The 27317-nt window shown below is 35.0% G+C and overlaps 7 protein-coding genes and 1 long non-coding RNA gene across 9 annotated transcripts; 4 read left to right on the top strand and 4 right to left on the bottom strand.

Moving 5' to 3' along the window:
• The first annotated feature begins 1097 nt into the window (after positions 1–1097).
• On the top strand, positions 1098–2676 carry LOC130590943 (uncharacterized). The gene is made up of 2 exons (XM_057393739.1): positions 1098–1419; positions 2383–2676. Exons 1-2 carry the CDS (start codon positions 1284–1286, stop codon positions 2619–2621), a joined length of 375 nt encoding a protein of 124 aa, XP_057249722.1. The 5' UTR covers positions 1098–1283; the 3' UTR covers positions 2622–2676.
• Positions 2677–3375: 699 nt separating this feature from the next.
• LOC125496465 (protein FAR1-RELATED SEQUENCE 5-like) lies at positions 3376–4563 on the top strand. The gene is made up of 2 exons (XM_048641927.2): positions 3376–3748; positions 4104–4563. The coding sequence occupies exons 1-2, from the start codon at positions 3396–3398 to the stop codon at positions 4546–4548; spliced, it is 798 nt and encodes a 265-aa protein (XP_048497884.2). The 5' UTR covers positions 3376–3395; the 3' UTR covers positions 4549–4563.
• Positions 4564–4632: 69 nt separating this feature from the next.
• On the top strand, positions 4633–5661 carry LOC130591049 (uncharacterized). The gene is made up of 2 exons (XM_057393941.1): positions 4633–5104; positions 5440–5661. The coding sequence occupies exons 1-2, from the start codon at positions 4712–4714 to the stop codon at positions 5659–5661; spliced, it is 615 nt and encodes a 204-aa protein (XP_057249924.1). The 5' UTR covers positions 4633–4711.
• Positions 5662–10595: 4934 nt separating this feature from the next.
• On the bottom strand, positions 10596–12843 carry LOC130590941 (uncharacterized). 2 transcript variants are annotated; one of them, XM_057393736.1, is made up of 6 exons: positions 12583–12843; positions 12060–12254; positions 11913–11975; positions 11682–11732; positions 11281–11334; positions 10596–11194 (listed from the first exon to the last, which is right to left on the bottom strand). In XM_057393736.1, exons 1-6 carry the CDS (start codon positions 12841–12843, stop codon positions 10685–10687), a joined length of 1134 nt encoding a protein of 377 aa, XP_057249719.1. In that variant the 3' UTR covers positions 10596–10684. The 2 variants fall into 2 exon arrangements, with proteins under 2 accessions (XP_057249719.1, XP_057249720.1); XM_057393737.1 differs by having other exon boundaries at positions 11913–11972.
• A 45-nt stretch (positions 12844–12888) lies between these two features.
• On the bottom strand, positions 12889–15470 carry LOC130590942 (uncharacterized). Its single transcript, XM_057393738.1, has 4 exons — positions 15350–15470; positions 15206–15253; positions 14925–15113; positions 12889–13279 (listed from the first exon to the last, which is right to left on the bottom strand). The coding sequence occupies exons 1-4, from the start codon at positions 15463–15465 to the stop codon at positions 12889–12891; spliced, it is 744 nt and encodes a 247-aa protein (XP_057249721.1). The 5' UTR covers positions 15466–15470.
• Positions 15471–15770: 300 nt separating this feature from the next.
• Positions 15771–16605, bottom strand: LOC130591021 (uncharacterized). The gene is made up of 3 exons (XR_008968895.1): positions 16555–16605; positions 16002–16064; positions 15771–15892 (listed from the first exon to the last, which is right to left on the bottom strand). It is a non-coding gene; the product is annotated as an uncharacterized LOC130591021 (long non-coding RNA).
• Positions 16606–16699: 94 nt separating this feature from the next.
• Positions 16700–19647, bottom strand: LOC125496464 (flocculation protein FLO11-like). Its single transcript, XM_057393940.1, has 8 exons — positions 19086–19647; positions 18046–18108; positions 17791–17859; positions 17497–17565; positions 17295–17366; positions 17046–17114; positions 16844–16915; positions 16700–16757 (listed from the first exon to the last, which is right to left on the bottom strand). The coding sequence occupies exons 1-8, from the start codon at positions 19238–19240 to the stop codon at positions 16700–16702; spliced, it is 627 nt and encodes a 208-aa protein (XP_057249923.1). The 5' UTR covers positions 19241–19647.
• Positions 19648–24931: 5284 nt separating this feature from the next.
• Positions 24932–27207, top strand: LOC104891591 (upstream activation factor subunit spp27). The gene is made up of 2 exons (XM_010677298.4): positions 24932–25366; positions 26877–27207. The coding sequence occupies exons 1-2, from the start codon at positions 25097–25099 to the stop codon at positions 27000–27002; spliced, it is 396 nt and encodes a 131-aa protein (XP_010675600.2). The 5' UTR covers positions 24932–25096; the 3' UTR covers positions 27003–27207.
• The last annotated feature ends 110 nt before the right edge of the window (positions 27208–27317 follow it).

Genomic DNA, 27317 nt, shown 5'->3' with positions numbered 1-27317 from the left:
CAGTCCTTACTACTCACTTCCTCTTACTCTTCATTTTCTTTCTACCTCGCTGTCTCGACTCTCGCATTCTCTATTTCTCCCTCAGATTAATTCTCAGTCTCTCTGCTTCCTCTCAACTTAGATCAAGGTAAGCATCTAATTCAACTTTTTATTCATAGTATTTTACTTTAATTTAAGCTTTCAATCTAATTTTTGGATATTGATAATTGAATCAGATGTAAAATGCTCAAGCATCTCAAAAAACGTTGTGAATCATTGAATCTAAATCGGAAAAAAAGATATAATAATTGGACTGGACTGGATTCGGACTCAAGAAAAAATTATCGGACTGGATTGGACTGGATTCAAAACATATTTGGATCGGACTTGGACTCAATTTCTCGAGTCCAAAAAACTTTGGACTGGATTTGGATTTGGCAAAGTCCAATCCAGTCCAATCCACTTACACCCCTAGGTAGTGGTAGTACTAAAGTATTCAAACGGCAACATTTTTTAACTTTGGCGTTTTTGTCTCGTAAAAGGAGCATTTTACCTTGTTATAATTCAATTTAGGGCTATTCTCTTCATCTTTTTTTCTTAATGTTTAAGCAAAATAAGATGAAAAGAACATACCCTTAAGCTTAAACACATTAATCAGTAGTCCGATCATTCATACCTTTGAAAGTGTACGTCCATACAACCGAGAAACTAGATATTGTCACTACTATATGTAATAGTGCTTACTAAAGTGAAATATTGTAATTTTTGAGGAAGAAAAAAAATTAAATTAACTGTCCAAAAAATCATTTTTTTGGAAAATTCCTAAAATGCCCACAATTTTACTAAAAATTACAAAAGTCACCCTGTAATCCACAATATAGTAAAGCAAAAAAAATGACACATGTCAAACGCTACTTAAAAATCAATTATAAGATACTCCATCCGCGCAATTTAGATCCTGCACGGAGGTGTAGGTAGAGGAACCTACACCTCGTGCAAAACGACAGCGTTTTGTGTAGTTTAGGGGGGGGCCAAAAGTTTGGCTGAATTGGGGGTGAGTTTGGCGCCTTTTTTGAAGTGGGCCAGCTGAGTTTTAGCTCATGGTATGTCATGGTGTACTTTGTAACTTACATCAATCAATCATTCATTATATTTCTCTCTCATAAATTTATGTAGAAACATTTAAAGTCTCTCTCTTTTTTTTTTGTTCTTCATTGATTTCTTTCTGAGTTTCATAAATTTATATGATAATTTGGCAGAATTTACTTTGGGTGATTTTCGGTTTGTATTTTTAAAATCTTTGCATGTTTTATGGTACAAAAGTTGGAAAAATGGAAGATATTAGTGAAAACGATGTTGATAATGTTGTTCTTGATAATGCAATAGAAGATTTGGGGAATGAAGGAGGAAGTGAAGAAGATGAATTAGAGAAGAAGAATGGTATTTAGCTACCAAGCTCTTTTTTAATGTACAAATGCATGTTAGTTGATGTGCAAGAATATTATAATGTACATTGGGGTATTAAAAATGTACAATTGGTTGACTATTAATGTACAGTGGCATTTTCGTACTTTGGTTACGTATGTCAGATATGTTTAATGTTATCCCATGAAGGGTCAATATGCGCAGTCAATTTTAAGTTTGGTAGTTACATAAGTTAGTCACTCACTCTGATTTATTATGCAAGAAGCAATTTAATGCCTTGCCTCATTTATTTTCATTTATTGTGCTGTTGATTGGAATGTTCCTTATATTTATGTATGTCTATTATAAATCCCCAAAAGGTGCAAACCTATACTGTTTTGGGATGTTTCAGTGTTTGGCATGTGTAAAGGTTTATGTGTTTCATGATAATGAATTTGCCAAATGGAGGGAGAAAGTGGGAAATGATGTAATTTACGTGATCAAAGACAATAGTACAGTTAGGATAATTTACTGATCAATTCAGTGACATCCAATGTACATTATTTATATGAGTGTTAATATTTGGTATGTGTGAATAATTATTTTTCTTTTGTTTCAGTGATCAATTTTAGTGAGATCCAATGACATTATTCTATATGAGGCAAATATTAGTTATGTTTAAGGTGTAAACCTATACTGTTTTGAGATGTTTCACTGTTTTACATGTGTAAAGCTTTATGTGTAGATGATACTCAATTTGCCAAATGGAGGAGAAAGTGGAAAATGATGTAATTTACATGCATTAAAGACAATAGTATAGTTAGGATATTTTAGTGATCAATTCAGTGACATCAAATGTACATTCTTCTATATTAGTGTAATATTTGTTATGTGTTAATAATTATTGTTGTTACAGTGATCATTTAAAGGGACATTCAATGTACTTATTCATATGAGGGTAAATATTAGTTATGTTTAATTAATTTTTTTTGTCTGCAGAATATGTTGAGTGTGAGACATCTGAATTGATACACAAAGAAGTTGCCAACGATGAAGAAGCTTACAAATTATACAATGAGTATGCATTTAAATGCGGATTTGGTATCCGGAAGGGCAAAGTTTGTTGGAGATATGAAACAAAGACAATCAGACAACGTTTTTTAGTTTGTAGTCGGGAAGGATTGAAAGACACAAAAGGTGGTGTGCCTAAGGTATGTGTTATGTTTTGTGTGGTTTAATGTAGGTCATGACAATATGTACATATAATTTATATATAACTGAAAGCAAATGTTCACTGGACATACTTGAGGTGTGGTGATGATAATATGTACATTAGTATATCAGATGTTATTATATATAGTGGTAAAATTAGTATACATTATTTCTTTTTTCTTTTTTTCAAATCATAGTGTTTAAAAAAACAATGCGGATGTTCATTACTGCAAAGCCAATGTTCACTAGAATATACATGATGTTCTTCTTGGCACAGGCATTCACTAAGCTTGATCAACGTTGTGGATGTAAAGCGTTTATTCAATTTGATGTATCCAAAGACTCTGGATTTTTATTGTTACTAAGCACCATATGATTCACAATCACCCCATGGTCCATTGAAACAAAGACATTTAATAAGATCTCATAGGAAAGTGACAGTTGAACAATTGCATATGATTAATAATTTGAGAAGTTGTGGAGTGGGGGTTGCTGAAGCTGTGCGTGTATTGAGGAAGGAAGCGGGGGGATCTCCAAATCTTGGGTTTGTGAACAGAGATGCTTATGATGCAGTTGCTACTCAAAGAAAGAAAGAACTTGATGGTTGTGATAGTAACCAACTGATAAAGAACTTTACGCAAAGACAAGCAGCGGAATATGATTTTTATTATGACGTTCGACTAGATGCTATAGGGCACTTAATAAGTTTTTTCTGGAGGGATGGAAGAATGAGAAAGGATTATGAAGGTGTTTGGAGATCTAGTTGTTCATGATCGACGTACCGTACGAATAAGTATGGGATGATTTGTGGTCCGTTTGTTGGGATGAACCATCACCAAAGGAACGTGATGTTTGGTGTTGGTTTCCTATTGAACGAAGACACCGATTCTTTTGTGTGGTTGTTTGACTCGTTTTTGAAGAGTATGGGAGGTAGGTCGCCGATTACCATTATGACTGACCAAGATGCTGCGATGGCGAAGGCTATAAGCATTGTTTTTCCCAATGTTATACATCGTCTGTGTATATGGCACATCGGGAAAAATTCCATCAACAATATAAAAGGTTTGAGGGGAAAGGCTGGATTTGTGGATCTATTCAATTATGTTCTAAAACATTGTGAGACCAAGAGTGAGTTCAAGCACTACTGGACAAGGTAATTGTACATTGTTGTAAGCTTAATGTTCATTAGATTCATCACAATGTTCAATGCATAATGAATATTTTTGAATTTAGAGAATTAGTATGTTTTTCTGATCTGAATAATTGCGATGATTTAATGTACATTATTAAATGAGTGTTGAGAAAGGGAATGTACATTATTAAATGAATGAAATAATGTTGATTAATGTACATTATTAGTATGTGTTTTGTACAGTATGTCATGATGTAATGTACAGTATTATATGAATGTGGACAAATTTATGTTCATTCAATAACTCATATTGTTCATTGGTTTAAGGGCATGATCATTGGATTTATCATAATTGTTTACTGTATTATGTATGCAGTATGATTACCAAGTACAAGTGCGCTGCATGTCCTTGGTTGATTAGGTTGTACAAGTTAAGGAAGATGTGGTGTCCAGTTTACTCCAAGGATTACTTCTCAGGAGGGGTGCTGTCTTCTCAAAGAAGTGAGACTACAAACCATTCCTTGAATCAAAGGCTTCATAGCATGCAAGGCCTTTGTGATTTCTACAAGGTTTTTATAGATGTTGTTGAGGAATGGAGGGATAGGGAGAATGGTGAAGATTACAATGCACTTAATGGCAACAAACATCTAGCATTTGTAGATGTTAAGTTACTAAATGAGGCGAAGAAGATATACACTGTGGCTGTGTATTTGACGTTTGAGGAAAATTTCATAAGAGGTGCGTCATTTTGCCAGAAACTAGTCAAGTATGACCCCCTTTCTTTGAATACCATGTGGGACGCACTGAGAAAGAATATCTAATGCATCTTGTTAGATATGACCAAGAAAATATGACAATTGATTGCACATGCAAGTATTTCACTGAGATGGGTTTATTGTTTCCCATTCATTGAGGATTTTTCACATACATAATGTTGAAAAAATTCCCCAAAGATACATTTTGGGTAGATGGGCAAAACATGCTATGTGTACAAGAGTTGATGATGACGTTGGGAAGGATGTAAACATTGTTCAAGCGTCGGTGTGGCGTGTTCAAACTACAAGGGATGCTTTATCCATAATTAATTCAACTCAACATGACATAGCTGCTAGGAAAGTTGTGGAGAATGCTTTAAGTGATTTGAAGGCAAAGGTTGGGTTGCTTATTGGGAAGGTTGATGAATCAATCACCATTGATGACGTGCAAAATTTGTTATATCCTGTTGTTAAAGATCCACCTAAGAAGAGGAAGAAAGGAACTAGAAATGTAAGGTTGAAAAGCACTGTGGAGAAGCAGGTGAACAGGTTAAGAGGGTGGAAGAAAACTGCTGAGAAAGCTGCATTGAGGAACAAGGCAAAAGCGCAAAAATCTGTCCAGGTAATCATTGTACAATTGTATCCCTAAGATGTTCATCTGTTATTGTAACATGTTCATTATTGGATAATTTGAATAGTAGGATATCATGATGGCATATTTTTGTTTTTGATGTACATTGGTATTATATGTGTTCATCTGTTTTTGTTACATGTTCATTGTAGAATTATTTGGTAGTAGGATAATATGATGACATATTGAAACAATGTACATTCTATATATTGAGAATGTTCTTTGTGTCTTCATTATGTTGTACATTTTCAACTGGGGAAATGGTCAGTGTAATTATAAGTTAATTTTTTAAAATTAGTGTAGGCAGCTAACTTTGACTATTACAGGAATACATTGATATCCCTGAAGAAAGCACTGTAGCTCACTCAACACAGAATAAGTCTCTTCTTGATGTGTATGGCCCTGATGATTATTTCCCTATTAACCACATCCCTGGGGAAGGTAGTAAAGTTGAGCAGCCGCATCACAAAGCCGCCTTGGAAGTGTACCACGAATATTCTGAGAAGCTGTTCGGAAATGAGAGGCGATATTTTGGTCACCTAACATGAATATTTTGATAGCTTTTTGGGAAATGAAACGTAGTCCACCATGAATGAGTTGTTATACACTTTTGTAATGGATGTAGCTCATTCATGTTGTACTTGGTCCAAAACACCCAAAAAACTCCTGATTATGACTTGGAGGTTGTGTTAACTTATACAATGTTTATAATTGGTGTATATGTTAACTCTAGGCAGTGTACATGAAAGTATTTGATAATGTACATGCTAAAGATATGGGTAAAGAAGTTTGTATTTTGGCACGTGTGATTTATAAATGGTGAAGTCATACTTTTGAATGTTTGGAATCACTTGAAAGCAGGAGGTTATTATTTGAAGATATGTTATGAAGTGTGTGTATAATTATTTAAATGTTTGAACTATGGAGAAAATTGATGTGAACATAAAAGGAATGATAATGTACGACCTATATAATATGTCAAATATAATGAAGTTAGCAGCTCAAAAGGTAGTACTTGTTGCTATACAAAGTATTGTTGTTTTGTTAACAGGAAAGTAATTCTAGAAATGTTTGGTTTAGTACAACAAAAAGTGACTATTAGAAATTGTTGGAAGAGTGCGGAGTTGAATCTATGTGTGTTTGGACTTCCCTTTAGCGTGTGCTTTGGCAGAATCAGCAACCCAGGCAGCACAGTTGTTGACTTTGCTCACAAGAATGTCAATGCAGTACTGGATTCTCAGTTGCTTGATCTTGTCAAACTGAGAATAAATGAATTGTGTGAGGTTTAGGAATAGGAGTAAGACATGGGGTGACTATCATACTAAAATCAATGTACATGCAAATGACATACAATGAAGCTAACCTAAAATACAATAGACATGAATAATGTGCTTGATAAAAAACATGTAGTGAACATCATATTGTCTTTAGTGTACATGTTGAATAGATGCAATGATAACATATAAGTATTGTACATGCGAAAGACATGTACTGACTATCATAAGTCAATCAATGTACATGTAAGGGACATACAATGAACATCATGTCTGCCTTAATGTACATGTGGAAGACATGCAATGATAATCTAAGTATTGTACATGTAAAATGTACATGTGAAGGAGATAAACTAAACACTAACCAAAAATACAATGTACATGAATATATGAAGAAGTATATTTTGACTGAACAAAGGAACAGGATAATGTGCTTGATAAAAAACATGCAGTGTACATAATATTGTCTTTAGTGTACATGTTGAAGAGATGCAATGATAATATAAGTAATGTACATGTGAAAGACATGTACTGATTATCATAAGTCAATCATTGTACATGTAAGGGACAGACAATGAACATTATGTTTGTCCTTAATGTACATGTAGAAGACATGCAATGATAATCTAAGTATTGTACATGTAAAAGACATGCAGTGAATATGATCATATAAAGAAGAGTTGCTTACATTATCAGCTATGAGGCCAGTTTCAAAGTTGGCTCCCCATTCACCGTTATATTTTTCCATGTGCCGCATTGCGAAAATCCCACAATCATAGGTGTTGGAGTTAGTTCTCCAGGGCATTTCCACTATGCGAGGCCTAAGTGGTGTACTTATCATGTTGAAGCCAAGGGATACCAGGAACCTACCATAAGCAATTGCCTGGACACAAGCAATAGGTGAGAAGATTGTAAAAAGATGGGGTAGTGCTTGATGAAATTAGTTGGAACTTACAATTTTAGCTGGGTAGTCTTTATATTTGTCGTGAATGGAGACATTCTCTGGCAATATTCTGTTGTCGAGTATGTCCAAAGTCATTTTGTTGAAGTTTAAGCAGAAGACATAGAAGTGGTCTGATGCGCACACAGGGAAGAAAACCTGGGACATTAAGATGTACAATCAATATCATTCAGAGTACAATCAATATAATGTCAGCGTACATTAGACTAAGGAAAAATTGACAATAGAGGTCTGAACTTTAGGTGATAATTTTTAAAAGGTTTCAACTATTGATTAACCTGTGTAGGTCCCAACTTTAGGGGGTCTTAACTTTTAGCGGGTCTTAGTGACTTAAAACTGGCTTAATCGGTCATCACTTGTAAAACTTGGGTCACATCAGAAGGGTTAATTGAGGGAGGGATGTAAGAACTAGGTGAGACTTAAAAAAAACCTTCACTTTTAAGTCGTCGAGGCCCGCTAAAAGTTAAGACCCCCTAAAGTTGGGACCTACACAAGTTAATCAATAGTTCAGACCTTTTAAAAATTATCACCCAAAGTTCAGACCTCTATTGTCAATTTTTCCTTAGACTAAAATCATGATGTGAATAGATGGAAGTGGACAAAGTACAATCAATATCATTAAGAGAACAATCAATATGAAGACCAAGGACATTGAATAATTAACAATATGGTCATAGAGTTAAGACAATAGCAGTGAATGACAATGTACATTCAAATTACTTGCAATATAGTGTACATATAGACAATAGCAGTGAGTTGATATGGGAATATAGTTAAGATGATAGGGCCAGAGAAGTGGCGAAACAATGTACATATGGACATTAGTAGTGAACAATATGTATAAGGAGAATGTACATTTAAATAAGTGGCAGTATAGTGAACAATCAAAACAAGCACTAAACATACATCAATATGGGAAGTGTCAAACCAATGTACATATAGACAATATCAGTAAGCAGGCACGTAAGAGACAATGTACATTAAAATAATTTGCAACATAGTGAACAATTAAAGCATCAAAACATACATGACAATATTCATAGAGCTTACCAACTCAAACTGGTCAACATGTGTAATGCCCTGTTCTCTGCACTCATATGTGAGCCTCTCCACAAATTGTTCCATCCTTGTATTTTCAGTGAGTCTTGCCGTCTTCCTATCTTCCTCCGCTTGCTCAGGGGTGCTTGGGGGAGGATTTGAAGCATTGGGGAACAATAAGTGCTTTCAAGAAATTAGGGTTAGAATACATAATAGAACTAATTTAAAACAAATAGGAGAATTAAATGAAAGAGATGTACATGTGCTATAGTTGAAAAGAAAAGTCGTTGAGTGGAGCCAGCCATTCGATCCGAATTACGGTGGTTTAGGATACGTGCCCATGCATCAAGGAAGCCGTTCCAAATTTCCACATCAGCCCCCAAAGAAAGGAAGTGGGATCTGTTGAGGAATGTGTTACCATCATCGTAGAGCAAGTCCCTGAGGTTGAGCAAGAGGTAATCAATAACCAATGTACAAGTAAATAGTACCAATATTGAATAGTAGTGGTTCACACTTGTTAAGGATTTGTTATACAGTGGGAGTATGTTAGCTAATGTACAGCAGAGGCCAAGCACAAAGTACACGAGCATAGTTGTTAATGTACATCCATAAAGAGAGACAAGAGGGCAAGTAGTTATAAACACAAAGTAGATGTATATATTTGTTATTGTACATTCATGTAGAGGTACTCAATAATTAATGTACAAGTAAATAATACCAATTTTGAATAGTAGTGGTTCACATTTGATAAGGATTAGTTATATAGTGCAATTATATTAGCTAATGTACAGCAGAGAATAAACACAAAGTACATGACATCTTATGTTAATGTACATGCATGAAGAGAGACAGGGGGGCAAGTAGTTGCTTTCCTCTTATGTTAATGTACATGCATGAATACACACAAAGTACATTAATATATTGTAATGTACATTCAGATAGAGGCAAGTAGCTTATAACTTACTCATTATCTCCAGCATCAAAAGCAAAGTCTGCCAAGTAGGTGTTGTCTATTTGTCGCTTTCCTCTTTTCTATGCTATTAGGTGGGAGTACTTGACCAAATATGGAGATCGAAAAATTGCTGGTTTGATAATTGTGCGGCGTGGCCTGCTTGTAGTAACTCCGATCGATAAATCTTGATTTCTAGATTATGCAATGTAAAACAGTCAAATGTGAACTTGGAAGTTAATAGGGACTGCAAAGAAGATAAAGATTAAGATGAGTTACCGGGGTGGGGGTGATTGATCTTCTGACCCTGATTCGTCATCTCTTTCAAATTAAACAGACGTAGTACAAGTTAGGATGTGGCGAGGAAAAACTTATGATTTTGGGCAAAGAAAAAGGATAAATAAATGCATACCTCATTGAACTACTCAGAAGCGAGTCAGCTGTATAATCCTCCATTTGCATTGGATCATCATACATAACACTATGTGTTTTAAAATTAGCAATGAACAAAAGAATGCATACTAAAACATCAAGCATTATACAATGATCAACCTTAGTAAAGGAATGAACATAAAAGCGAGCCCAATGTACAACACTATGCAATCATATGAGCAATCATATGGTTACATATAACTGATCACAATGATCATTAGGAAGCAATACAGTGTACAATAATAAGCAATGAACATAGGGAGTTAGTAGAGTAGAATGAACATTCAGGATAGTAAATGAACAACCAAAACAAACCAATGAACATACAAAGGGAGTAGAATGTACAACATTATATTAGAATTAGATTAGCTGTACAAAATAATAGGCTACAATGATCATCAGAAACATAGTGAAATGAACAATAATTAGGGTACATTGATCAGGTGCATTGATCATTTGCTCGTTACTGAGCAATCACAATACACCAATGAACATAAAGGGGAGTAACTAAGACATTCAATAACCGAAGTAAACTAGCGAACATCATGTAGTGTTCAATGTTACAGGTTAGGGTAGTATAATGAACATACATGGGGGGAGTACAATGATCAACCACAACAAACCAATGATCATACAGGCGGAGTAGAATGTACAATACCAAACAAGACATCAAATGAACTAGATACCTTTCATTTGTTTTGATTTGAGGTTGGTGTGTAAAGACATCTACTTCAGCGTTGAAACTGGGGTAAATCCAATCATAAATATATTAAAAACCATTGCATATGTCTACTAAGAAAACACTCACACAAAGGAAATATTCAGGGAACAAATGTAACTAGTTCATGTTAGTGAATTAGTGAAAATACGGGGGCAATGAGCCAAGAGTACAGTATGAAAGTTAGTCCACATAGGGATTACCCCTTAGGCGGATCAGTGTTAGGGTTGTTGGACTGGAAGATTTTATCAACATGTAGGTCCTCGTGATCTTTGAAAAAATCACCCAGCGACAGAGATGGGGAAAATGAGGAAGATGGTTGATCTTGTCGTTGTTGAGGTCTGCCCATGCTTAACTCCAAGTCCAGGCTGAAAGTTGGGCCATCAAACCCACCTTGTGCTTCATGTGGTTTGAGATGTGATTGAACAGCCTGGTCCACCATCTCCCAAAGCTCCGAGGAGCGGAAAAAAGCAGCATCTTGACTCAGAACAGAGGGGTTGCCTTGATCAGGGAGAGGGTTGGGAGTAGGATTGATTGAAGGTTGCGCGGCATTTTCATACCGAGTCCAAATGGCCTGAAGTATGGATGGGGCAAAGCTGCTAACAGTAGGATCCAGATTGAGATGCGGGCCTTGGTTCAGCAAGGCCGTCAACTCAATGAGGTTAGCGGTGAACTTGGAACAAAGATTGATGAAATTTGCTTTCCAAGACTGAAAATTTATAAACAATTGTTAGAATACTGTATATGTGTGATAAATATATAACATATAGATTTGTTTTAAAAGAAAGGGGTCACCTCAAGGTCATGGGGTGGTTGTTGTTGTTGTTCAGGATGTTGCTGTTGTTGTTGCTGTAAGAAATCCCAATATACAATCTGTGAGTACTCAATGTACAAAGTGCAACTAACCAATGTACACCATCACAGTAAACAATGTACAACCATCACAGTGAACAAGTAAATGAGTGTAAACAATTAGGAAGAGTCATTGTTCATCTTGGTAAGCAGAGTGTACATTGTTGCAAAAACAATGTACAATAAGATGAAGTGCATTATATTAAATACTATGTACAAAACGATAAAACTGGTGTACATAAATACAATTGTAGTGTACATCAGTATATATATATTTAATATGTACAAGAAGGTGGTGTTCATTGTTGAAAGCAGAAATAATTTGTACAACCAGAAGGAATTACCTGTTGTTGCTGATTTTGTTGTTGTTGTTGTTGTTGGAGTTGTTGCTGTTGCTGAAACAAATAAGTAAAAGAATGTAAGTCCAATGTAGATAGGAAAATTAGAGGTGGAGTTGTACATCCTGATAAACCGTATGTACAATAGAGATTACAGTAATGTACAACACGATTGTAAAAGTGTACAGTAAGACAATTACAGTGAACAACACACAAGTATATATATTTAATGTGAACCTGTTGTTGTTGTTGTTGATCTTCTTGGTGTTGTTGGGGTTGTTGTTGTTGTAAATTTTGCTGCTGAAGTAGAGTATTGTTAGGACAATGTACATTATACATGGCAAAACAACAGGTTATGTATATATGTTAGAGAAGGTGGATTACTTGTTGTTGGTGTTGTTCATCTTGTTGCCCGTGCATGGGAGCAGTGATCCTTGGGAGAACAGTCCCCATCCCTACTCCGGACTTGAATTCCCAATAAATCCTGCTCTTGATTATTTCCCGTTTCCATATAGAGAGTAGCGGGAATTGACGGGGAGGCTTGTGTAGTTCCTTCTGTAGACGATCAAAATAGCAGACCTAGGAAATAGTAGACCAAATAGGGTAATGTACATTAAGTCATTCACATTTAAAATAGTGAACAATCAAGCAGAGATTAGACAATGGCATATTATGAGAAGCAATGGACATAGGGACAGTATCAACATAATGTAACTATGAATGTACAACGAGATAAGAAATAGTGTACATTAGAACTCAGTGTTGATAAAATAATGTACAAAGGGACTGAAATAATGAACAATCAATACAATGCCAAGGTACATTACTGTAGTAACATCACAAGAAGAGAGCAGACACTGGCATATGGATAATATATCAATGTAATAGATAGGTGGCATATGTGTACCTGTAAGAAAGGCAGAGGACCAGCGAAGAATCTACTGGTATCCTCTTGCCAAGCAGAAGCTGAATGAAGCAATGATTCAATGGTGTACTTGCACCAGTTGTACTTGGGGATGTTGTTGATGTCAATGGTAGCTGACAAGAAGTTTGTGAGAGGCTGGGGGTTTAGGGTTGATTTAATGCAGCAGTTAACGGCCACCACTAGGAATGTCCTCTTCCAGTTGTCCGTAACTGGCACTGCGGAATCAGCAAGCTGCGTCGCCATTGTAGAAATGTATGGCGAACCCCGCTGGACGCCAACATATTCCCTCTAGTCCTCGATCATACTCCTGAAGTCAGCATCATTCTCCTGCAATTCCTTGGTCTCATCAACGACCAAGCCTCCTAGTGGAATCCCATACACCAAGTGGACATCGATTTCCCTGATATCGATGTCCTTGCCTCGGCGTAGCAAGAGGGAGCCACTACCCACACAAAATCGGCTGACGAGCCTAGCACAGAAGATGGGGTCATTCCTTGGCATGTCTAGCTCAAGTAGACCACCGAAACCCATGTCAATGATTGCTTGCTTCTTCTCAGGTTGATCAGCAATAGCAGCGATGAAGGCTTGGAATGGTGTAGTACTATGCCTGACCTTCACACAAGGCTCAGTAGGTTTTTTTGCCTTTTTTGGTGGGGGCTTGACATCAGGAGGTGAATCACTACAATGTACATGTAAAGAGAGTGCAATGTTCATTTTGGGCAATTACAATGTACATTCAACAACCAGTCTGACTATTGTACAAACAAGGCATAGCACCAGTGTACATTCAATAACACAAAAAGTACATTCAGAAAATACTAATGTACATGTACGAAGAAAGTGCAATGTTCATTTGAGTATACAAACAAGGTATAGCAACATTGTACATTCAATTACACAAGAAATAGATTCAGATAAATAATAGTGCACATGTACATCCAACAGAATAATAGTGTACATGCTTGTCATAATGCACAAAGAAATGGAATGTTCATTTAACCAATTACAATGTACATAGAACATAATCAGTCTGACTAGAAGAATACATAATGTACAAACAAGGTATAGTAACAGTGTACATTCAATTACACAAAAAGTACAATCATCGAATAGAATGATAATGTACATGCTTGACATAATTCACAAAGAATTGGAATGTTCATTTAAACCAATTACAATGTACACAGAACATAACCAATCTGACTAGAAAAACATAATGTACAAACAAGGTATAGCTAGAGTGTACATTCAATTACAGAAGATGAACATTCAGACACATACTATTGTACACGTACATCCAACAGAACAATAGTGTACATGCTTGTCATAATACACAAAGAAATGGAATGTTCATTTTGACCAATTACAATGTACATAGAACATAATCAGTCTGACTAGAAGAATACATAATCCACAAACATGGTATAGTAACAGTGTACATACTATTTCACAAAAAGTACAATCATGGAATAATAGTGTACATGTACATCTAATAGAATGATAATGTACATGCTTGACATAATTCACAAAGAAATGGAATGTTCATTTAAACCAATTACAATGTACACAGAACATAACCAATCTGACTAGAAAATACATAATGTACAAACAAGGTATAGCAAGAGTGTACATTCAATTACAAAAGATGATCATTCAGACACATACTATTGTACATGTACATCCGACAGAATAATAGTGTACATGTTTGTCATAATGCACAAAGAAATAAAATGTTCATTTTAACCAATTACAATGTACATAGAACATAATCAGTCTGACTAGAAGAATACATAATGTACAAACAAGGTATAGTAACAGTGTACATTCAATGACACAAAAAGTACAATCATCGAATAATAGTGTACATGTACATCCAGTAGATTAATAATTTACATGCTTGACATAATGCACAAAGAAATGGAATGTTCATTTAAACCAATTACAATGTACACAGAACATAACCACTCTGACTAGAAAATACATAATGTACAAACAAGGTATAGCCAGGTGTACATTCAATTACAAAAGTTGAACATTCAGACACATACTATTGTACATGTACATCCAACAGAATAATAGTGTACATGCTTGTCATAATGCACAAAGAAATGGAATGTTCATTTTAACCAATTACAATGTACATAGAACATAATCAGTCTGACTAGAAGAATACATAATGTACAAACAAGGTATAATAACAGTGTACATTCAATTACACAAAAAGTACAATCAGCAAATACTAGTGTTCATGTCATGCAGAAATAATATACATGACTGGATAAATAATGTACAGACACGAATATTTTATTGTTCATTCACTATACCTGGACTTAGCAGCCTTCTTTTGTTTGGGAGGTGAACCCTTGCCAATTCTGATTTTCAGGGCCTGCTCTGGTGCTTTCCTCTTCCCAGGCTTTGTGGTATCTGCTTCAAGTGGGGACTTGCCCTTGGCAGCCTTGGAAGTTGTGGCAGCCTTGGAAGTTGAAATTTTCATTCTCTTACTGGGGCGGGTGCTGTAAGATGTAGGTGCAAATGTAGTTATGTGTAAAAATAAACGTAAAAGAAGTACAACAATGTGTAAAAATGAATGTGTCAATGAACATACGCTTGGGCACTTTTCCTTGCCCTGGCCCTCAGCACACCAATTGGTACCCTGCATGTCCATATACAATGTACATTAGGGTAAAAGAAAGGAACATGTGTACATTAGTTTGGACATGAAGTATATATAATTTAAGATATTTCTTACTCTTCATCATCGTCTGTTTCATCTTCTTCAGGAATTGTTTCAGGAATGGGAGGTGTTGGAATAGGTTCAGTAGTAGGGGGCCTGACAGTGTAAAACAAATGTAACACAATAAACATGTATGTGATTAACAATGTACAACAAATATACCACAATGTACACTGAATATAACATTAATGTACAAGGATTGACATCTCATACAAGAACATAGATGTAATTGAATGTACAATGATCATTTGTAAACAGAAATTGTACAATTAAGGTTAACTAATGTACAATACGGCAGAGGCAATGTACAACGTAGTAATGTACACATAGCAGTGTTGTGCAACTTACATCTCAGTATTGGGTTGAATAGGGTCATGTTCATTAGTGGGGGCCTGGCATTGCACAACAATTGTTACACTATAAACACTTTAAGCCAGTAAAAATGTACAATGGTTGGAATGGCCTTAATAATGTATGTAATTAAGAACAAACAAATAATGTACATGCACTTACATCTCAGTATTGAGTGGAATGGCCTCACTCTCAAGAACAGGCGTTCTAGAAAAAAAAAGAGTGTACATATATGTAATTAAAATTGTACAAATGTACAATAAACGTTCATTAATCAACAATAACAGTAAGTAGTGTACAATGATAATATACTTACCTATCAGTTGTTCTGGTGGTGCTTGAATCATTAGGAGTATGTTCTTTCTCAGTCGAAGGAGGACTGTAAATAGAGTGTACATATATGCAATTAGTAAGAATGAACCTTTATGCCAATACCAATGCAAACCGACATTGTACATTTATGTTTGAAACAGTGAACACCATACATTAAAGGAATGTACAATGAACACTCAATAAGCTAATGGTGTACAATAGGTTCAGTAGTAGGGGGCCTGACAGTGTAAAACAAATGTAACACAATAAACATGTATGTGATTAACAATGTACAAGAAATATACCACAATGTACACTGAATATAACATTAATGTACAAGGACTGACATCTCATACAAGAACATAGATGTAATTGAATGTACAATGATCATTTGTAAACAGAAATTGTACAATTAAGGTTAACTAATGTACAATACGGCAGAGGCAATGTACAACGTAGTATTGTACACATAGGTATGTACAATGAACACTCAATAAGCTAATGGTGTACAATATGGATCAACAGAGTATGAGATGTCAGTGTAGAGAGGGGCTTACATGTCAGTACTAGGTGGAGTTGTTTCTGGTTCAGTAGTAGGTTGCCTGCTATTATACATCACAGTTTATAGAATGTACATGAACCTCATAGTATGAGATCATATTTATAAAGTACAAACAAGTGAAAAAAATGTACATTGTGAACTTACTTCTCAGATGTTGTTGAATCAGAAGCATTTTCAGTAGAAGCTGTTGTGGTGGACCTGTCAATGTGGGCAAAACATTCCAACATGAACAGGCATGCCAACACAAATGTACAAGCTTGGAGTAAAGAAAAAAATGTACTTACTCTTCAACAACTACAGGTATAGATCCTGGTTGCTGTTCACTAGATTGTGTTGGGGTGGGACCTTTTGGAGGGCTGTCATTGTACATTGGCATTTCGTTATTGAATAAGAATGTACAAAGAAGCAGCATAGTATAATTATCCAATAAGAATGTACATTGGACATCACAAATTGTACAACACAGTGATTAATTAGTGTACTTACTAGTCTGTTTCAGGGGTGGACCCTGTTTGCTGTTCATTAGATACTCTGAGGGTGGGATCTATGCAAGGACTGTCAATGTACATTGGCATTTATTAATTGAACAACAAAACATACATTTATGTACAACAAAGTAAGACAGTAATTTTGCAATAATGTACAACTAGCCAACAAGAGTATAAATCATTCCAACATGGACAGGCATGCCAACACATATGTACAAGCTTGGAGTAAAGAAAAAAATGTACTTACTCTTCAACAACTACAGGTATAGATCCTGGTTGCTGTTCAGTAGATTCTGTTGTGGTGGGACCTTGTGGAGGGCTGTCATTGTACATTGGCATTTCGTTATTGAATAAGAATGTACAAAGAAGCAGCATTGTATAATTATCCTATAAGAATGTACAATGGACATCACACAGTGTACAACACTGTAATTGATTAGTGTACTTACTTCTCTGTTTCAGGGGTGGGCCCTGTTTGCTGTTCCCTAGATTCTCTGAGGGTGGGATCTATTGGAGAGCTGCAATGTACATTGGCATTTATTTATTGAACAACAAAACAGGCAATAATGTACAACAAAGCAAGACAGTTTAATTTTCCAATAGAGTACAGGTTCTAATAATGTACAACTAGCCAACAAGAGTATAAAAGAATGTACAAAGAAGCAGCATTGTATAATTATCCTATAAGAATGTACAATGGACATCACACAGTGTACAACACTGTAATTAATTAGTGTACTTACTTCTCTGTTTCAGGGGTGGGCCCTGTTTGCTGTTCCCTAGATTCTCTGAGGGTGGGATCTATTGGAGAGCTGCAATGTACATTGGCATTTATTTATTGAACAACAAAACAGGCAATAATGTACAACAAAGCAAGACAGTTTAATTTTCCAATAGAGTACAGGTTCTAATAATGTACAACTAACCAACAAGAGTATAAAAGAATGTACATTGGAGGTCAGACAGTGTACAACAGTGTGATGAATTACTGTACATACCTATTTGTTGCAGGTATGGGTACTGTTTGCTGTTCAGTTGTTGTGGTAGAATCGTTTGGAGGACTGTCATTGTACATTGGCCATTTAGTTATTGCAGAAGAAAACAGGCAAGACTGAACAACCACATAGTTCATAGTTTTGGTGTTGTACAATAACTAAGGTAGTGTCCCATTGTACATTAAAAGCTAATGTATAATAACAAACTAAAGTGTTCCATTGTACTTTAAAGTTAAATGTGCAAGAAATAAAGTTGTCATCCAATGTACAGTCAATTTGGCATTATGTACATTAAGTAAGGACATGTCCCATTGTAATGTTCAAGTGGATATCATTCAGTATACAATTATTTGATTAACATATTTCATAGAAACTGGGACCAGTTTCTATCAAAATGGACCATGTAAGCTATCAAATTACCAATATAACAAGACATCCAATGTACAATAGTTTTGGTATAAGGGCATGTCCCATTGTACATTACGGTATCAATAAAGAAGAACCAAGTTTCCATAATGTACAAGTGGATATAACTCAATGTACAATGATTTAGGTATCATATTTCATATGCATTGGTACCAATTTGTGTCAAAATGGACCATGCAACCTATCAAATTAACAATATCAAAATCCACCATGGAAGTACAATTCGCAACACACAATGTACAACACATCAAACCTAAATTGTTCAATTACAACCGTTATTATACCTAAATTTTGTAATGTACAATGCGCATCAGAAAATGTACCAAATTACAAATTTTTGTACTATGTTCAACTATCCATAGGGTTTAGTACGCAACAACAACATTGTTCAATTACTAACATGCGAAGTACATTTCGCAACACACAATGTACACCATATCAACCGTAAATGAAAATTGTTCAATTACAACCGAAATTGAACATAAATTGTACCAAAATAACCAAAAACAAATTTTTTGTACAATGTTCAACAATCCAAAGTGATGAGAACTCATTTTATTCACCAAAAATTTAAAATGTAAATTTAAATTTAAAGAAACGAAATTGTAGAAACTTACATAATATCTTCACCCATAGTTAGTTGTGGAGATGGAGGAATTATTCTGAGTGGTTTTGGGCAAGGTAGTTTTTTCGCTTGCCTTGGTTGCCGTGGGTTTCTTGACTGCGGTGGTTGTCGTCTTTGTTTTGGTTTTTTTTTGTCGCTATTGTCCATAAACGCTAGAGGACAATGTTGTGGGATGGTGCAATGGAATTTTTATGGTGGTAATTGGAGTTTTCTGGTGTGAATTGGGGTTTTTGTGGTGAGAATTGCGGTGGTGGTGAGAGAGAATGTAGAGAGAGAATTTGATAGAGTGAGAAAATGGTAGAGAGAGAAAGTTGTGAATGAAATATGGAGGTTGAGTGTGAAAAGTTGAAATATGATGATCACTGGTACATGGGGCGACGTGATTTGCAGTTGACATCTATTCAGTTATTAATTGGTGAATAGTAACGGTCAAATCAGTTTCTTTTGCAAAGTTTTCCATGTACATTACTCAACTGAGACCATGTACATTATTGTTCATTCCTTTACAAGAAGCCTGCGTTTTGTTATTTTTTTCCTGCGTTTTGGGCGAGGTGTAGGTTCCTCTACCTACACCTCGGTGTATAATCTACTAATTGACTCCATCCGTCCCAAATTATTTGCTACATTTGCTTTATCACAAAGACCAAGGAGGGAGTGGGGACAATTGCCATAACAAGAATTAACAAAAAGCAAATAGGTAAATTGTAGGACCTATGTACTATATATGGAAATATTTACAAAAACCAAGGAGGGAGTGATGACAAATTTGTAAATATAGTGTGGGACTTATGTACTATATATGGAAATAGTTGCAAATGTAGCAAATAAATTGGGACACACCTAAATGGCAAAATATAGCAAATAAATTGGGACGGAGGGAGTACTATAGTAGAGTTACTAAAAAAACTCGACCCACCAACCCGCATCCAAAAATTTGGGTAATGCAATGATTTATTTTTTAAATTTATAGCGGGCTGAGTTCCCAAAAACCTGAGCATTTTAGTTTCTGGATGTTCTTTTTAAAAAATATATATATATAATGTTTTCAAAGTGTAAGGAGACATAGAATAGAATCATTGTAAATATAAGAGCAAAACTCATTATTTCAATCGCCTATGTTTTCAAGTGATGTTATATGAAGAACACAAATTCTTATATGTGACAAGCCGCATATATAACCTTCTATTTGGCCGAACCATATTACAAGCAAAGGCGGAATAGTTTAATTCGATTCTTTTTCTACTTCGCTCTTTTTTGGGTTTGATTGTGAATATTACATTTGTCTGTCATTTTCCATTGACTGCGACATGACCTTTTCGTCTCTCTCCGTATTCTCTCTCCACTTTCAATCTTCTTCTTACTCACAACCCGCAAAAACACCCTTAAATACCCATCATGAATAAACAAAAGAAGTTTCGACATAACTCTACGAAGAAGATGGAGAAGAAGAAGAACAAGCATCAAATTTATCTCCAACTCAACTTCTGCAACTTGTAGAAACTAGAAACCCATCTCGGTTATCACATTACTCTTTACGCCTCAATACGCCCTTATGATTGAATTTTACATGTTTTATGCTTGTGTGCGAACATGTTAAGTATGAGATTTAATTATAAGTTGAATATTATATTTGTATGGAATATTGATGTAAGCATGTTGGTTGGGAATTTTATTTATTAATTTACATGGAGAAATTATTATATTTATTGAGTTGGATCATGTTTGAATCATGTGTTCCCTTATATTAATTATAAACTTTCACTACTCTATGAGAATTGTGCGTCTTATTTGGTAATTTATGCCTTTGAAAGGTAAGTTGGTTGTTGGGTAGGTTCAACAAATAAGAAGGATTAAAATAAGGAATCAATCTTGGGTTGTAAGTTGTATGATCACTTATTTAATCCTAAGATAAAAAGAAATTAAGTTGTGAATGTTTGATTATATGTGTTTGTATTGCTTGTATGTCATAACAAGTAATAATTGGTAAATCATGTAAAGCGTAACTTAGATACTAATAAACTTTAGACTAGTGCACGTTTGAAGTTGGACAATCAGGAGTTAGGGTACATGGTGAGCGTGCCATCGCTTTTTCTGGGAATTGGATTGATCACCGTTCCCATTTTTATTCAAAGGTTCCTTGATATCGCATGTCATTATGGAATACAGAGTCGCTCCCGTATTTCGTCTTCCTAAGTGAAGGTTGGTTTTTAGTTAGACAACTCGTCCAATAACTATTCCATCAAAGTAATAAAAAGATGGTTAAAATTTAGTTCAGCAAAAGTTATCTGCAGATTGTTAGATGGTCATGTTATTATTTATCCATGCTTATTATTTATTAGTATCACGTTAGAAATGTTTATTTTTTATTATGTAGTATTCAGCTTTTGCTGATTACGTGCTTTGTTTGTATGTGTTGATCATGGCTTTGCTTTATTGATCCTATGATGACCCATTCTTGGTGAACAGATTCTTTAGTGCACTGACATCTACAGGTTTGCAGATGTTGCATCATGGGTAGGGGTGAAAGTTATTCGGATGAAATCCAAAATCCAATCCAATCCAATCCAATTCGAATTAGTAATTCGGATCAGATTTGAATTGTGTTCGGATTGGATTCGGATTGAGAATTTTTGAAAAATTGGATTTTAGAATCGGATTGGATTGAGGGTAATCGGATCCAAAAATCCAATATAACCAAATAGTAATATGCCTTGTATTATGTATCTGGATTGGGCTTAAATGCTTAACTAATTCTTTTTTTATAAAAAAAACCTAGTTCATAGCTCGATACACATAGCACTTCAACCCTTCCCCTAAAAACTAAGTGCACTTAATTTCTCATTTCCTAAATTTATTAAGTTGTTGTTGTGCTTAATTTATTTCATCGAAAAACTAGAGTTTTTAAAAAATCGTATTTTCAGATCGGATCTAATCTAGAGTATGAAAATTCGGATTAGATTGGATTGGATTCAAACCCTAATTGGTTTGGATTCGGATTGAAAATTGAAATCCAAATTTTATTCGGATTGGATTGGATTAGTCCCTAATCCAAACCACACACCGAACTTTCACCCCCTAAATTCATGGGGATCTGGGATTGGAGAGCGTGTGTAAGAAATTGTTTTATCTATTGGTTTAGTAGACACTTTATATTTAGAGATGGTATTGTTTCAGACTCGTCTGACACAATACAACTGGTCGGACCACATCAGTTAGTCTTAATTTTTTTTCAGTTAGTCTTAATTTTTTTCAGTTATTCTTCATTTTTTTTCAGTTAGTCTTCATTTTTTTCAGTTTGTCTTAATTTTTTTTCAGTTGGTCTTCATTTTTTACAGTTAGTCTTAATTTTTTTCAGTTAGTCTTCAATTTTTTTTTCAGTTAGTCTTCATTTTTTTTTCAGTTAGTCTTCATTTTTTTTCAGTTAGTCTTCATTTTTTTTTTCAATTAGTCTTAATTTTTTTGTTCAGTTGGTTTCAAATTTTTTTCAGTTGGATGTCTTCTAAGTTCAGTTACTTATCTTACCTTTAAATGAAAGTAATTTACCTCTAAATGAAAGTAAGTAACCTCCAAATGAAAGTAAGTTACCTCTAAACAAAAGTAAGTTACCTCTAAATGAAAGTAACTTACTTCCAAATGAAAGTAACTTACTTCCAAATGAAAGTATTGGAGTATACACAACACTGGATCTTCAAGGCACTCCAAATTGAAGAAAGAAATTTGAACTCAGCGCCCAAATTATTCGTCGCATCATTGAAGAAGAAGAATCTATCATATGATATAATTTCGCATGTTTAAACCTGGATGGCTTCATCTGCTAAAAGAATGACTGAATCGTTTTTGTTGCGCCATCATCCTGCAAAAGTATCCATTTATATAACAAAGAAGCAGATATCTCAAAGTTGATAAAAAGATCAAGATTTGAAGTTAGAAGATGAGTTACCAGTTTGACCTTCAGATCTGCAATTTCCATATCCCTTTGATATGCAAAAAAATCTAAGGGACTGACAGGAAAGAACACGAAATTTTAGTATTGGGTTGGACTCGTCCGACCATAACTTATGGTCAGACGGTCTGACCCAATACTTTCACTTATATTTAAGTTTGCTTTGAAGTTGACATTAATAGTGTGTGTTTGGTTTTAAAGTTACTTTGATTATTTATTATATTTCAATTATAAAGTTTAGTTATATGTTTTCCACTGCAAAATTCTGAATAAGCCGATACGTTATCACACGGGTGATAATGCTTTGATGATTCTCTAAGTTTTATATTGAAAAGGTATTTTGTAAAAGAGAGAATTATTGGGGTGTTACATAAAAGTAATCCTAGTTATTTATAAGAGTAACCCATTTAAATGTCATGTGTAACCTTAAAAATATTACTCCTGAGTAACCCCGATTGTTCAAAAAAGTAACCTCATTTATTCATACGAGTAACCTAATTCTCTCATACGAGTAACCTCATTAAATCAGACGATAACATTATTTAATCTTACAAGTAATTAACTCAAAGTATTCACAAAAATAACTTTATTTATTCATAAGAGTAGCCTCATTCGTTTATAACATTAAATTATTAGTATCCCCTTTTGTCATAAAAATAACCCCATTTGTTATAAGAGTAATACGCTTTTATTGGTAAGGGTAACCTCATTCGTCAATGTAATGGTCAAATTCAAAAGGTCATAAGTGTAACTCCATTTGTTCATAAGGTTTTGTACGTAATGGTCAAATTCAAAAGGTCATATCTCATCGCACACTCAACATTTTGAGAAGATTCAAATTGGAGATGAAAAGTTAGCTCGATAGCTTTTCAACGCTGGTCAAAAGCTCAATTTCGATGAGAAACATGTGAGATATGCCTTTTTGAAAATGAGGTTACAGACTGATAAGCGCGCCACTACATAAAAAGTTATAAGTGTGGCCGACCGCTCACAAGATGTGTTGTATGAAGAAAAGAGAAAATATTCAAGAAACCATAACTTGCTCATCCCCTATTCTATAATTTTGAGACGCAAAAAATAAACAAAGCTAAAGAGTTCTATAAGCAGGAAATATTTTGTATTTTTTTAGCTTGACAACTAGCTAGCAGTGTTTACTTCAATTTATAGTACCCATGACCCGACCCCAAAAAAAAAAATCAGGTACTCGATTTTTTCAAGTCATATCCCGAACTTTCACTACCCATAAAAATCGGGTAATCGGGAAATCAGGGACTCAGTTTTGAATTTCCTTAGACAATTAGACCTTATAATCTAGTATATTTAAAGTATTATATCCCCAAATGATCCCTAATTAGTACATACACATGTCCCTATTAAGAGAACCATAATCACGATGAACATGGATGACTAGATTATATCTACAGAAATCAATATCAATAAACATATACCAACTAGAGATGTACATATGTTCGTTTAGCTTTTTATCTATATACATATTATCCATGTACATATTACTTGTTATCAATGTACATTTACGTACCATACCTTATGTACGAGCGTGTGCATCATCCCAAATTTGTACGTATACACGTCCATAAGATGAGTATCATACGCACGATAAATATCAAGCACTAGATTATGAACATAAAGATCAATGCCAATGAACACGTACTAGCAGAAATGTACACATATTCATTTGGCTTGTTAGCCATGTACATGTATGTATTTGACTTGTTATTCATGTTCATTTGATTTGTTAGTCATATACATATGCGCACCATATTTAGGCATTGGTGCACTATCTAGGCTTTGCCAAATGACATTAAAATTTAGGACAACCTCCATACATGATTGAGTGATACAACCTAAGTAAAAATCACACCCCATAACGGGCCTCAGCCCACACAGTTCAAACTTCTACGGCCACCATCAATAATCAAACACAATCAATCTCTCTCTCCTCCTTCAGTACCATTTCCAACATTTCTCACAACACTTCCGTTTTCTCTCTCTCCTCTTTCTAACTGTCGGATTTTCCGTTACCTTCTTCAACTTCATCAATGGCGACTTTCAGAGCAATCGGAGGTAAATGCAGAGCTTTAATGGCGGCAGCAAGCTCTTCCGCTACAACTGCCGCTAAATCTGCTACAGCGAAAAAACCAAAACGCCCATCTTCTTCTTCTTCTCCTTCCGCTACTCCTCCTCTTAAGGGTTTCTCGAAGCCGATTCCTGTCTCCCCTATTCTCAGCGATTTCATTGGCTCTCCCGAAGCTTCTCGAACTGCAGCCGTCAAGAAGGTGTGGGAACATATCAAGCTCAACAATCTTCAGGTATATGTAATGATTCATTTTTATTGATTTTTGCTTCTTTTAGGGTTTAGGGTTTCAGGTCCTGTGTGTTGTCGACACTAATTGCATTTTTGTTTGATTAGGTAGATTATTAGGGTTTAGGGTTTAATGTTTAGTACATACTTTTTAAATTTGATTTGAGGTTTTTGTTGTGATGTTTGTCTGTTAATTTGATTGATTAAGGAGGATATGAGGGTTTAGGGTTTAGTATTTAGGGTGTTAAGCTCAGTGGGAAAATGTTTGATGTGTTCTTTAGTTGATTGTAATGTTTTTCTGTTAATTTGATTAATCAAGGAGAATTTGAGGATTTAGTTTTTCGATAGTTACGACAAAGTAAGAAGTTATAAATTATTGCATTGTTATTGAAATATGACTTATAATATAGCGATTTACTGTTAGAAGTGATGGATTATGTGAAACAAGAAGAGTTTGTCTGTTAATTTGATTTAGGAGAATGCAGGGTTTTAGGATGAAGTAGTTTTTAGAGTGGTAAGCTTAGTGGGAAAATGTTTGATGTGTTCTCAGAGTTGATTGTAATGTTTGTCTGTTTAGCTGATTAATCTAGGAGAAATGGAGGATTTAGGATTTATTTTTTCAATCGGTACGACAAAGTAAGGAGTTATAAGCTCTTGCATTGTTGTTGACATATGACGAGTAATATGGTGATTTACTGTTAGAACTTAGAAGTGAGGAATTATGTAAACAAGAAAAGTTTGTTAAATGGACAGTTAATGTGAATGGTGTGGGCATTTTGTGTAAATTTGTTATGGGGCAGAATCATCCGACAGGGCAACAACATTATGGAATCTAGAAGATGAATAACATAAGAAGTTTATGGAAGTATGCGACAGTTGTGGAGGAGGTCTGCCTCTCAACTGTTGGATTTTCTAGCAAAGTGGGAACTGGGAAGCAATGGGAATATGATTTAACTTCTATACATTTCAATCTGCCATCCTTTTTGAATGAATGTCGATGTTAATGGTGATATTAGAGTTATTTGATGGATTTGTGCACTCTTTTTGGATGAAGTTTAAATGATTGCCTTTTGAAAATTTAGTGGAATCGTACAAATTGTAGCTTAGTTTAAAATAGTGCTTCAGAAGGCATGTGCCATATTGTCATGTATGTTTGACATGTGAATCAATTGGCTAAGTTATAGCTTGATTGGGTAATCATCTTTGTTTTGCAATATTCAGGATGCTGAAGCCAATCCAGTGCAATTGAGAATGGTAGATGTAGGTTTGAAATCTGTTTTATGGTCTGTCGCTGTTGTTAGTTGGTTCTTTCTACTGTGCAGGTCGGCAGGTGTTTGTTGAGTTACTGAGTATATGTTTAAGGATTAGATTCAAACACCTGTTTAGACTTTAGAGGCTTAATCCATTGTTTATCCTTGATGGCATAGTCATCTTATGAAGGTTTATTTGGTAATATGTACTTGTTCTTCTCCATGGCCTTTTCCTTACACTAGTTTATGGTGCTGAATTTTATGCAGAATCCTGCCAATAAGAGGGAGATCATATGTGATGAGAAGTTGAAGGCCTTGTTTAGCGGGAAGGATAGAGTCGGTTTCTTGGAGATTGCAAAATTGCTGTCCCAGCACTTTGTAAAGACTGGCTGACCATGTCTGTGGATGAAGGGCAGCTCTTAAATTTCGAATATGCTAGGGTTTTTAGTTCTGGGGTTGATATGGGAACCCAGAAATGTAGGGTTTTGTGCATGGCTTTAGTTTCCAGTTCGATGTACTGAAATTATGTTATTTTTGGATAGAAAGTCTAATCCTAATGGATTGATTCCGGAATTGATTTCGGAATTGATTTGTGTGATGAACTGCATGCAAATTATGCAAGTGGCTAGCTACCTGACTTGGATACGTAACTTTAGAGCCGCAAGGGTGACATTTTGAGACTTGATATATTTAACTATGATATAGGAT

The sequence above is a fragment of the Beta vulgaris genome, chromosome 4 (genome assembly GCF_026745355.1).
Source record: "Beta vulgaris subsp. vulgaris cultivar EL10 chromosome 4, EL10.2, whole genome shotgun sequence".
Taxonomy (NCBI): Eukaryota; Viridiplantae; Streptophyta; class Magnoliopsida; order Caryophyllales; family Amaranthaceae; genus Beta; species Beta vulgaris.
Note: the sequence above shows the minus strand (reverse complement) of the source record. Positions and strands in the feature narration are given on the sequence as shown.